At 36.4% G+C, this 14308-nt stretch overlaps 1 protein-coding gene across 3 annotated transcripts in view; it reads left to right on the plus strand.

Annotated features, from left to right (window-relative positions):
• LOC149770076 (C2 domain-containing protein 5-like) overlaps positions 1–14308 on the plus strand; it is a 163840-nt gene that overhangs the window by 40321 nt on the left and 109211 nt on the right. For all 3 annotated transcript variants that reach the window (XM_089949439.1, XM_089949438.1, XM_089949440.1), the window contains exons 7-8: positions 4631–4786; positions 10427–10487. In XM_089949439.1, the coding sequence (XP_089805565.1) occupies positions 4631–4786; positions 10427–10487 (217 nt within the window). The remainder of the gene's footprint in view (positions 1–4630; positions 4787–10426; positions 10488–14308) is intronic.

Consider the following 14308-nt stretch of genomic DNA (forward strand, 5'->3'; position numbering starts at 1 on the left):
CGGCAGAAATAATCGGTACCGATGTAAACAAATTTCCAAAATATAAATTCAGTCATAACATTCATCTTGACATGGCTTGAATTTTAAATCAGAATTAAATAGTGGAAATTGGGGCCAATAACTGACTGCATAATGTACCAAACTCTGGCCAACAATACCTTAGGTATACATAATTTACTGCTTATTGTACCAAACTTTGGCCTACAGTACCTTAGGTATGCATAATTTTAGTTAAGCGATACAAAGCAAGGTGCATGATTTAGTTTCTGCTCAACCTAACCTAGTATGACCTCTGATGTGTGGTCAATCAGACCCGTCCATCGGCGTAGCCTTGTTGAGTCTTATGGCACACTGGCTGACAGAAGACTTTCAGCGGAAACAGGTGATTTTAGCAGCAATGCCTTTCGATGAATCACACACAGGAGAATATTTGGCAAGCAAACTGGACAAATTATGCAAGGAATACAACATTCCCAAAACTCATATCTATGTTCTTCTACATGACAGAGGTGCAAACATGGTTAAAGTAATGCATCTTGCTGAACTCGACAGGATCAGCTGTTTTTTGCACATATGCTGCAGCTTGTTGTCAGTGACAGCATTCTGTTGCAGTGAGCTGTCAAAGATGTTTTGGCGATCTCCCGATCCATAGTCAGCAAGTTCTGGCACTACATCCTGGCACAACAGCAGCTTGAAGAGCAGCAGGAAAAATTTGGCATTGCTGATAAGAAACTCATCCAGAATGTCCAGACACGCTGAAATTCTGCATACAATATGTTGGCTTCATTATATGAACAAAAACAAGTCTTGGGGGTTTACGCTACCTTCTATGACCTGCCTAATCTAACAGCCCAACAATGGATCTTGATTAATAATATTGTGGACACATTAGGCCCATTTGCAGACATTACCAAGGAAGTTAGCGATAGCCAAACATCAGTAACTGTCATTCTTTCCATGCTGAAAATGCTCTGAATGTTCCTGGCTCAACGGCATGAAGCAAGTCAAGGTATTCAGACAATTGCTCTGTGATATGTTGACGTCACTGAACACATGCTTTGCTGAAGTTGCCAGCAACAAGAGGCTTGTCTTGGCCACTGTCTTGGATCCACGATTCAAATATCGCCTATTCGGCAAAGAATTACTTGTGACCAGATCCAAAGAATGGCTTAGAGCAGAATGCATCATAGTTGCATGAGCTGACAAGCATGAGGAACCCCTGTCAAAAAAAAGAAAAACAGAAACTGAAACAAATGCCACTGGACCATCAACGTCGCATCTCTGGGATTTGTTTTATGTGGCTGTGATGAACCTGTCCATACCGACAACAAAACAACCCATGTGGATGACGACTTGATGCGATGCTTGAATTGTATCTGGCCAACCCTCTGTTACCATGAGAATAAGACTGATATGACTGGTATAATGCTCACAGGTTTCATTTCCTCAGCTTGGCCAAATTAGCTAGACGCTGTTTGTCTGCAGCAGCTTCAAGTGTTCTGAGCAAGCAGCTGTTTAGTGGCACAGGCCAGAGTTTTTTTGATCGTCATGGATCATTACTTGGTGAGAAGGGAGAAATGTTACTGTTGCTTAAATACAACCTACTTCAAGTAGGCTTTCAGTATTAGATGTCTAAATTTTAGTCTTAAAACATGCATATTATTAATTTTAATTATTATTGGGCTATTCTTATTAACATTTTTAGTCATTTATTGAAATCTAGTAATGGCGACCTGCATCACTGAACGTAAGTTAAAAGACTAGCTTAATATATTTTCATTCATTTATATCTTGAATTGGCAAACCATAAGTTTTATCAGTGTCAGTTTTAATGTTTTTCAAGTTTTATGTTTGTGTGATTGTTGTTTTCTATAAATAGCAATATACTTCTTATCGGTTTCTGTTTGTTTCTGTACAGAAGTTGTAATTCACTTGCTGCATAAACAACCTTGTTATAACTCACACGGCAAAATACCTGCTTGCATTACACTAACAGGTTTATGTTTCTGAACCAGTCATTGTTATAAAACAAATAATAATGAAATAATCGGTCTATACAATTGGTATCGACAATTTCAATAATCAGCTATACACTGTATCAGCATAATCGGCAAAAAGTGACATCAGTACAGCTTTAGTGTGGTGTGTATATAGTAAATTAGCACCTTCCTTTCTTGTTCATGAAGGTATCCCCAAAAATGGTATATAAAACAAAGTCAGAAAAAGGAATAATCTTTAAAATATTATATAAACTGGTTTTTTAAAAGCACCAAGATCTTTTCAGTTGGAAAATGATGATAGGGTGCATTCCAGGGCAAAAAGGTTGGCTCCATTAGACTCCTTATTACATGCAGGAGAGTGTATCAGGCCTATTTTATATTCCAGGCCCTCAGGTGGGAGTGTATGTGGGTGGTAGAGGGGTGAAAACATGAAGCTGTAACTGTGGAGAATTTTTGTAAAGAATTAGACATGTAGACCAGATAAAGTGTGTTGTTATAAATACAATCAGATGTGCCTTTAAGGTTACTATTAACATGCAACCATCTGATTAGAACAGCTGCAGTTTAAATCCCTACAAGATTTTAGTAGAAATGAACTTATATTGAGTAGACATATATCCTAAGAGGATGATTTTTCGCACTTCCTGATGTGTTGGCTTTATACAGGTTTGACTGTTTTGTTTTTTAATTCTTGTATATTAGTATATAACCACATTTTGTTGACTTTATAATTTTCTTTCAGTTTATTAAATTGTAGAAGTTTTCTTGCCAAACTCAACTGGTTATACACCAGAAAGCCTGCAATGGCCTGTTGTCCATCATCTGACTTCCGCTATTTGTTTTACGATGTCTGTTGGTATAACAATTTTATAGTTACTCCACCAAGACAAGTTGGAGGAATGCCATGAAACTTTACACACACACACATTCATCCAAAGTTCTAGTTGGCCCTAAATAAAAATGGTCCTGCTTAAACATCCAGTATGGTCAACATAGCAGCCATCTTATAAATCTTGTTATCACTACTCTTGCTGAAAGGATCATATCAGCATGGGGTTTTCACAAAAATACATGACAGCTAGTAAATCCTAAATGACAGTGGTGCTGATTGACACCATGGCAGCCATTTTGAAATGTTTTATTTCTACCCCTTTAAAATGGAAAATCATATCTACATGGCTTTTTCGCCAGAAGAATTTTTGTTATGTTTTGTTTGTCCTAAATGAAAACTTGTTCCACTCAGACATCCAATATGGCCACCAAAGCAGTCATGTTAAAACATTATAGCTGCCTCTCCTGAATTCACGGTAATATCAACATGGTATGTTCAGTAAAATAACTTTTGTGATATCTGCTTGCTCCTAAATGGAAATGGTGCTGATCTGACATCCTTTATGGCCACCACATCAGCCATCTTGAAAATCATATTGTTACATATAATTATCAGAATTATACCATAATAATAATGTTATAGTGTTTTAGTTGGCACTGAAATGAAAATGTTACTAATCTGACATCCAATATGGCTGCCATATCAGTCACCGTAAAACTCACATGATTGCTTCTTCAAAATGGAAAGTCATATTGATCAGGGATTCTCATCAGAAGACTAATTATCATATAAAGTTAGTCCTGGATAAAAACGTTGCTGTTCTTACCTCAAATATAAATACAGTAATGAACATAATGAAAACATTGTCACTAATTCTTCTGAATGGATAGTCAGATTGAAATGGTGTTTTGCCAAATGTTTTCTAATGTATCTAGTTTGTTCTAAATGAAATGAACATATTGAAATCATGTCACTAATTCTCCTGATATCAACATGAGGTTTTCACCATAAATCTTCTAAAGATATCTAGTTTGTCTTTAACAAAAAATATTGCTGATCACAGTGGCTTATTTGAAAATTTTATCGATCAAAATATAAGAGATGGTTTTAACACTCCACAGCTAAAGTGAAGGAAAAAATGGTCATATCATTAATTCTGTCCCATGGAGGGACTCATTCTATTTATCAAAAGACAGAAGTTGCAACAGTATCATTTTCTTCCAGAGACCATAATACTCTGATTATTTCGAAAGAAATGACATATCAATGCTGCTTCACTAGGCTCTCAGCATTAAGAGGTTAGTGTTAGGACTGATCAGCCTGTTGTCAGGATAATGTGACTGGGTGGGATATCATGCTAGATGTCTGTGGCATCATGTCCTGGTGGTAGGCATCAATATAAACTGACACACTGCAGCCATTGTAATGATATGACTGAAAACTTTTGAAAGCTATGTTAAAAATCCAGATCACTCACACACACGCACGCACGCATGCACACACACACACACACACACACACACACAAACACACACACACACACACACACACTGTAATAATCACATATTGAGCTGTGCAGTGAGAGTTGATTTTATAAAAGTAGACTACCCTAATGGCAGTTTATTATGTAGCAATTACAGAAATAAAACATACCCATAATAATTGGACATACTACCATACCTATATTGTATCAGGGAATGAGTTATACTAAGGCATTTGGTACTGGGGGTCCATGTATAATCCAAATGCCAAATTAATGTACCATCGAAATGTAGCATGTGGTCTTTCTGTTGCACAGCTGCTGAGGTGCCATGTGGCTTCAAGCTGCAGTTCATCCATGGGTTTGTAGAGGAATTAGTTGTTAATGATGACCCAGAATACAAGTGGATTGACAAGATCAGGACTCCTCGGTCTTCCAATGAAGCCAGGCAGAGACTATTCTCAAAGCTGTCAGGTAAATGTACATAATATAATTTTGATGGTTCAGATGTTGCCATATGTTGGAAAAAATCCTGGCATGCTGCAAATTCACAAAGTTTCATTGGGTATTAATGATTGGGTAGTTGTTTTTAATGACACTTTCAACACATTATTGATTTCATCATGTTGAGGAAATGGGAGCTAAATGCCTTTCCCAAGGGCACACCAGGGCAGTTGAGCCAGGTTTGTCTGGGTGGGTGTTGAATCCAAGACCCTTGTATCATGAATCTAATGCTCAACCAAGTGAGTGGTCATGGCTCTGAAAGATAATGAACAGTCATCCCTCTGTGGGAACAATAGAACCTACTTTCTCAATCCACAGATTTAAGTGTCGTTGAAAGTATCTTCTTTTTTGGTGGTAGCAAAACTATAAAAATTGATACCCATGAAAATAAATGAACTGACAAAAATTGTTATTGGTTGTGAATAAATAAGCAGTTACATTCTAGACAAGAGTATAATAAACAGAAAAGTATATAAAATATTCAGGAATTATCAGCTTTATGACCTGTTTTAATTTGTTTTCATAATTCATTATAGCAGACTAGTAATCTAGATGTGCCATATGCTATTGAAAATATATCAGCTTCAATATCTTTATGATTTTTTCCATCTGTCTGTCCTTTCATCGAAGATAAACACTTTATCTGGAGTCAAATATAAAGCTGTTCAGTATATTCCTATGAACTGTTATATACGTATCTGAATTTTGGTCAAGATGAGCCTTTTGTTTTTTGTATATCCTCCATAATGGGAATCATAACGTTATAGTGTCTGTCCATCCTCTATTTTGTTTCTGCACAATAAATTTAGTTCTTTGCTGTTAACATTACCCAAACTGTGTGGATTGTTTGCAGCTAGGTGAGAGAAAAGAACTTTGATTTTGGGGTTACAATTTAAAAGTCAGGGTCACTGTGAATGAAAAGAGAACTTGGTTTCCTTACAATAACATTGGTTTGACATGACAGTCCTGGACTAAATTTGGGGTAAGAAGTCTACAAATTTGGGGTTAAAAGGTAAAAGGTCAGGGTCACTGTAACTGATAGAAGAAATGGGGTTTCCACATAATAACATTAGTTCTACATGACGGATCTTGTGGAACCACAGTAGCTCAGTTGGTAAAGTATCTGACTTGTAATTCAAGGGTTGCTAGTTCATTACCCACCTGGGCCAAGCCTGGTTGGCTGCCACCATGTATCTTTGTGAAAGGCACCTAGCTTCCATTTCCTTGGGATGATATGGACAATGATGTGTTTAAAAATGTAGTTTAAACCAACAAAATCAGGACATACCTGGACACAAACTTTATTGATGGCTTGTACTGGTAAGAAAGAAGCCAAATTACTTGTCTATCAAAATGTCAGTGGCAAAAGTCATTGTGACTGAAAAAAGCTTCCATATAATAACATTATTTGAGCATTATAGACCTGGATCAAAAGATCAAAGGTAAAGATCACTATAATTTTAAAACAAAAAATGGTTTTGGCACAAAACTTTGTTATTGAACATGTACCTTTACCAAAATTTGTAGATGATCTGAGTGTTGGGTAAGAAAGAAGCCTATTGATTTTGGAGTCAAATTCATTGTCACTTTGACAACAAGAAAAAAAGATCACTTTTGTTTAGGGTTTGCACTGAAGGTTTGGAAGAGGTCTATTAATTTTGGAGTCAAAAGGTTACAAATCTGCGTGAATATAGATCAAAGAAATATGCAGTTTGTTTTAGACTATGTTTCTAGACCAAACTTGGAAGATGGCTTGGAGTTAGGTAATAAAGAATAACTGTCTTGACCAAACTTGGCATATGACTTGGACTTCAGTAATAAGAAACCTGTATAAAGTTCATGTTCATCATAAATTTAATTAGAAAATAATGGTTTTCTGCCATGTACACTTAGTTCAAGGTCAAGGTCATTGAGACCTTTTGGTCAATAATCTCCACAGTCAGCCATGCCCTACTAGTGCCTACACAGAGGACTTATAAACACTAGATGGGTGGGTGTTTAATGTTCCTTTCATGGTACACTTGTTCAGTGTTCTGCAGGTAAAATGATACACCAATAAAGACATGGTGATTTGTACATTTGTGATTATCTATCCACATATCTCCTTAAGCTAAATTACCAATAATGAATCCAACCCAGATCATACAGATTGCCAATAATGAATCAGATCCAGATCATATAAATTACCAATAATGAATTAGACCCAGGTCATACAAATCACCATTAATGAATCCGACCCAGATCATACAAATCACCAATAATGAATCAGACCAAGATCATGCAGATTGCCAGTAATGAATCAAATCCAGATCATATAAATTACCAATAATGAATCCGACCCAGGTCATACAAATCACCATTAATGAATCCGACCTAGATCATACTAATTGCCAATAATGAATCAGACCCAGGTCATACAAATCACCATTAATTAATCAGACCCAGGTCATACAGATTGCCAGTAATGAATCAGATCCAGATCGTATAAATTACCAATAATGAATCCGACCCAGGTCATACAAATCACCATTAATGAATCCGACCCAGATCATACAAATTGCCAGTAATGAATCAAATCCAGATCATATAAATTACCAATAATGAATCCGACCCAGGTCATACAAATCACCATTATCGAATCCGACCCAGATCATACAAATTGCCAATAATGAATCAGACCCAGGTCATACAAATCACCATTAATGAATCTGACCCAGATCATACAGTTTGCCAATAATGAATTAGATCCAGATCATACAAATCACCATTAATGAATCAAACCCAGGTCATACAAATTGCCAATAATGAATCGGACCCAGGTCATATAAGCTAAATCATTAATAATGAATCAGACCCAGGTTATACAAAATTACCAATAATGAATTAGACCCAGATGATATAAATTACTAATAACGAATCAGACACTGATCATATAATTTACTAATGAATCAGACCCAGCTCCTTCAAATTACCAGACTGCCCCGGTGGCATAGTGGTTAGAGCATCTGCCTCGGTTGTGTGAGGTTGTGGGTTAGATCCCTGGCTGAGTCATACTAAAGATTTACAAAAATGGTACTAACAGCTGCCTTGCTTGGCGCTCAGCATTAAGAGGTTAGTGTTGGGACTGGTCAGCCTGGTGTCAGGATAATGTGACTGTGTGGGACATCATGCTACATGTCTGTGACATGATGCCCCAGTGCTAGGCATCACTATAAACTGCCACACTCCAGACATCATAGCAGTATGACTGAAAAATTGTTGAAGCTACATTAAAAATCCAAATCACACACACAAACACACACACAGAGACTCTACCTTGTAGCATGAACGTCAGTATTATTACATACAAATTACCTAGAATGAATCATATCCAGATCCTACAGATTACAAATAATGAATCAGACCCAGATCATACAAGCTAAATTATCAATAATGAATCAGATCCAGATCAAGCTAAATTACCAATAATGAATCAAATCCAGATCATACAAGCTAAATTACCAATAATAAATCAGATCCAGATCAGGCTAAATTACCAATAATGCATCAGACCCAGATCATACAAGCTAAACTACCAATAATGAATCAGATCCAGATCATACAAGCTAAATTACCAATAATAAATGAGATCCAGATCCAACAGATTGCAAATAATGAATCAAACCCAGATCAAACTAAATTACCAATAATGAGTCAGACCCAGATCAGGCTAAATTACCAATAATGAATCCGATCCAGATCAAGCTAAATTACCAATAATGGATCAGATCCAGATCATACAAGCTAAATTACCAATAATGAATCCGACCTAGATCCTACAGATTACAATAAGGAATCAGACCCAGATCAAGCTAAATTACTAATAATGAGTCAGACCCAGATCATACAAGCTAAATTATCCAATAATGAATCAGATCCAGATCCTACAGATTACAAATAATGAATCAGACCCAGATCAAGCTGAATTACCAATAATGAATCAGACCCAGATCATACAAAATTACCAATAATAAATTAGACCCAGATGATATAAATTACTAATGAAGACCCAGATCATAAAAATTGCCATTAATAAATCAGACCCAGATCATGCAAGTTCAGATACATGATTCTTTCCTATTATACATTATTCTGTTAATGTAAACTTCCTGTGTATGAAATCATTGATGATTGTTTATATCTCCTAACCAGTAGTTTTATTATGAGATATAATATAGGTCACACTGTCATCTTCTTTAAGTCATATTTTACTAGGAGGGATGATAGAGATCACACTGTCTTCTTGTTAAAATCATTTTACTAGAAGGGATGACATAGGTCACACTGTCTTCTTGTTTAAATAATATTTTACTAGAAAGGATAAATTATAGGTCATACTGTCTTGCTATTTAAAGCATATTTTACTAGAAGGGATGTTATAGATCAAACTGTCTCCTTGTTTAAATCGTATATTTACTCAGGGGATGATATAGGTTACATTGCTTTGTTTAAATCATATTTTTTTCTAGGATCGATGATATAGTTAACACCGTCAACTTGTTTAAATTGTATATTTTGTGTTCATTCAGCCATATTTCAAATTTCTTTTCAAATTAGTTTCCCTCTGATTCTTCCATTCACTTGTTTCATGTTTTTCCTTCATTTGCTTGTTATCATATTATGATTGATGCTATTCATTTATATAAATGATCTGTAGATTTTATTTTTCCTTCAAATTGAATACCCAGGAATGCAGTCTCATTTTGATGCTCTGCTGATGGTGACTGTCAAAGCAGTATTCTAAAATTCATATTCACTAAATTGATTTCCAAACAGAAATAATATGACATACATGTCTTTAAATAGCCATGCCTGTTATTTGTCTTCACCGGCATGTCAAGATGCCAGAACAACTAGCTAAGCATTGTAGGATTGAACTCTCCTTTAAGGATAAAATTAGTTGAATCAAAGAGTATGAATCAGTGCCAGAACTTTAGTTGAAGAAACTGGGGGAAGATTTGGAGTAGGAACGTTATGAATTATGTTGAGTATTTAAGCATTATGGATTATCATTGACAATTCTGATGGACTTAAAGTAAAGTTATAAATGTATCTTGTTCCGTAAACTTTTCTTCAAATGAGGATTGTATTTCTTTGTAGAACAACTGTATTAATTCATGTGACCTGATGTGATTTTTCAGAAGGAACATATGTTAAGCTACTTTTCATTAATTGTTAAGAAACAAACAGCTTTCTTTTTTGTGCACCTTGATACACATACATATACACAGATGTTACACATATACACAGATGTTACACATATACACAGATGTTACAAGTACATTCTCTTGCTCTCTTCTGGTAACATAAACACTTATAAAAAAAGACATACTTTTTCACATCTGCGAAACCTTCAGTAAATTGAAAACCTAAAAGTTGCATATTAAATTTGGTTCCAGTGGATTTTCTCTGTATGTCAGCAAAATAGAGGACAAGAACAACTAGTACAAAAAGAACAATTAGTGTATCAAGTAAAGAATGGGTTGATTTGCTCTTTGTACAAGACTATTGGTAAAATCAATTATCTGTATCTTTTTTTAATCATATACTGATGATCTATATTTTGTACAGGTGAACTTCAGAGAAAAATAGGATTGAAAGTTCTGGAGATGGGTGGCAACTCTGTCATAGGGTAATTAGAAAAAAAAATATTTTTATTTTCATTTGCTTAGTATCGTCTCTTGTTAAAAATAAATTCCTGTAAAACTGTAAATTATTGAGATTTATTTATAGTTTTGTTGGTATCGTGTATACATGTACTTGCTTATAAGATGAGTCCAGCTGCAAACACAGACCTGATGTGCTGTGAGATCAGGGTCTATGTTGCTTGTTCTACTAATAACAGATTACTGATTACAAACTGCATAGGGGACCCTGAGTGGCCGAGTGGTCTAAAGCGCTCTTCATTACGGATCACTGCCATCTCACCTCTGTCTGCGGCGGTTCGAGTCTAAGATTCAGCCAATGTGGGCATGTGAGAAAGCTTGCCAGTAGCTTCTCGTGGGTCGGTGGTTCTTTCCGGGGTTTTCCGGGTTCTTCCTCCACCATTACTACTGGCCGCGATGTATAGCCTATCGTGTGCTGAAAAATGGCGTTAAACCCCACAACAACAACGACAACAACAAACTGCATAGACCCACATCTGTCTGTACACTACGCAACAGCAAATCTGGGTCTGTGTAGTTTGCATTTGGACTCTACTTATAAGCAAGTATATACAGTATTTGAATATTTACAGTCAAAGATAATTTCACATTTGTCATGGTTTGTAGTCTTTGGAGTGTATTACTGCTGTTTCACTGTTTTGACCCATAGGTGATCAGAAACATTCTCTACCTTCTTGCTAGATTTATTTTAGATAGTATAGACTGAATTTCACTTTCTTTCTCTTGGCACTCAAAGAGAACCATTTGAAAAAGGTACAAGTAATAACTTTAAGGATGGTGCTGTCATAAAAGACGAAGCTGGCTGACTCTCTCTTTTTGGAGCAGTTTCAGAATCTCCTGGACTATGGAAATTCGATAGGTGGCAACCTGATTATTCTTGGAGATTTCAACTTTCACTTTGACTGTCCCGGAAACTCAAATACATCAAAACTCATAGATTCCATTAATGTTTTCAACCTCAAACAGTCAGTTCACCAACCCACCCATAAACATGGTCACATTTTAGACTGGATTCTTCATAGACCTGATGATAACATTCTACGGTCCTCCCTGGTATCCCATGACCTTGCATCAGATCACCTCTGCATCATGTGCCATCTTGACATATCAGTCCCTAACCCTCCACCTTTATCTGCTACTAAGAGAAACCTCCGTATGATAAATAAAACCAAACTAATGCACAACATCCAAGCTAACCTAGCAACATGCTTACCTCCTACCGCAGAACAATTCGATAACTGTCTGCATTCATTACTTGACAAACATGCCCCAGCTACCAAGTGCAGAGTATCAATTCAAAAGTGTTCTCCATGGTATAGCAGTGTTAGGGACCAGCTTCGCACTGCTAAAAGAGACCACTGTAAAGCTGAGAGGCTCTGGCTTTCCACCAGACCCACTACTCATAAGCAAATCTATGAAGTGCTAAGAAGAATGTCACAAATATAGTCCATGCAGCGAAATCAGCCCACTACACTACTAAGATCATGGAAAGTTCCAGCTGCAAAGAGCTCTTAGAGATTACTAACTAGCTAATGTCAAGGAACAAATCAACACCACTTCCAACTACCTTTTCTCTAGTTGACCTTCCAGACATGTTTGCAAATTTCTTCCGTGACAAAGTACAAACCATTAGAGATAAGCTTGACACCACAATTTCAACTGACTCGTTGTCACGATACAATTGGGATACAGAATTTGAGCAGCAACCATTAGCAGCATTTGAACCTGTCTCTATGGATTTCGTACGTACAATCATGATGAAGAGTGCACCAAAGTCATGTGAACTTGATCCAATTCCAACATCACTGCTGCTTGAGTGCTTAGATCCAGTATTGCCTTCACTAACTGATGTTATTAATACCTCTCTCTCATCTGGGGAATTCCCATCATTTTTCAAAACTGCCATTGTAAAACCTCTGCTGAAGAAACCAACACTAGACCATAATGATTTAAAGAACTACCACCCAGTTTCTAATCTCCCATTCATATAAAAAATCTTAGAAAAGGTTGCTCTATCCCAGCTTGTATCTCATTTAAATTCAAACAGTCTTTTTAGCAATGTACAATCTGCATATTGCCCTTGTCACAGTACTGAAACTACTCTTTTTAAAGTAGTTAATGACATTCTCTCTGCGTTCGATAGTGGAAGGATAACAGTTTTCACCCTCCTTGATTTGTCTGCAGCATTTGACACAATAGACTATGATATATTACTTCACCGTCTCCAGCATGTATTTGGCATTCATGATACAGCCTTACTGTGGTTCAAGTCCTACTTGGTCAACAGGACACAAATTGTATCTGCAAATGGAATACACTCCAACCCAGTTGATCTATGTTGTGGTGTTCCACAGGGGTCTGTTCTTGGACCTGTTCTCTTCATTCTGTACACTCAGTTGCTCTCAAGTGTCATATATCATCATCCAGTGTCTCACCAGTTGTACGCTGATGACACCCAAATATACAAATCTAGCCACCCAACTGAAGTTGATGCTACCATCCAAGGTGTAGAGAGATGCATTTCTGATGTGAAATCATGGATGACATGTAACAAGCTGCAGATGAATGATGATAAAACTGAGGCCATTCTGATCACATCAAAAAGACTTTCTCATTCACATCCTTTACCTCAAACAATAAATATCAGCAACACCAACATTAAATTCACAAAATCAGTACAAAACCTAGGTGTTACTCTGGACAGTGCTCTCACATTGCACCAACATGTCATGAACATATGCAAGGCTGCATATCTTGAGCTGAGACACATCAGCTCAATTCGCAAATATCTTTCAGTTGATGCCACTAAAACACTTGTGTGTTCATTAGTACTTTCAAGACTGGACTATTGTAACTCAATTCTGTCTGGTTCATCTCAATATCTACTCCAGAAACTTCAAAAAGTTCAAAACACAGCTGCTCGGATCATACTTAGAGTATCACGATCAGAGCACACCTCCCGCTGCTCTGTACCCTACACTGGCTATCCATTTGATCCAGAATCAAACACAAAATTTGTTCTCTGTGCTACTTTTCACTGTCGGACTCTAGTCCAACATACTTATCCGACCTCACCCATGTGTACACACCAGCAAGATACTTACGCTCCTCTTCTGACAATCATATACTCATTATTCCCACTATGAAAACAAAGTCATATGGACAGTGTTCTTTTGCATACCAGGGCCCAGCAACGTGGAATGAATTGCCCACTGAACTTAGACACAAAGACACAGTGATCACATTCAAGAGGGCTCTCAAAACTCACTTATTTCGACTGCAAGAACAAACTTAAAGACCTAATAATGTTTCCTACCTGAAATATTCTCAGCATTTTTAAAAAATTTATTGTTTAATGTTTTTTTAATTTCATCGTGTTTGTTTTTGTAATAATATTATTATATGTTTTTTGTCTTATAGGTGTTGTCTAATGTTGTAAAGCGCGTAGAGCTAAAGATTAGGCGCTATGCAAAGTCATTATTATTATTATTATTATGGTATGTACACGTCTCCCTTGATAATTTGCACTGTCTCTCTCGATAACCTGCTCCCAGATAACACAAGAACCTGCCTATAAGGCATTCAGTGATGGAACTAACTTTTTGTGTTTAGAAATACCCACAGAATAGACACCTTTTTATTAAACTTTAAGAAAATTGCGATCATAACATGTAAATGAAACTTTTGTATTTTGATTGTTTTATCATTGAAAATGGTGGTTAGTGCCTGGAAATTTTAATCAGGATCATGAAATCTGCAACTGTTAATAAAATGTCTATGTTTTGTA

Source organism: Sinohyriopsis cumingii, unplaced genomic scaffold, assembly GCF_028554795.1.
Source record: "Sinohyriopsis cumingii isolate HCF-2022 unplaced genomic scaffold, ASM2855479v2 utg002725l, whole genome shotgun sequence".
In the NCBI taxonomy this organism is placed as follows: Eukaryota; Metazoa; Mollusca; class Bivalvia; order Unionida; family Unionidae; genus Sinohyriopsis; species Sinohyriopsis cumingii.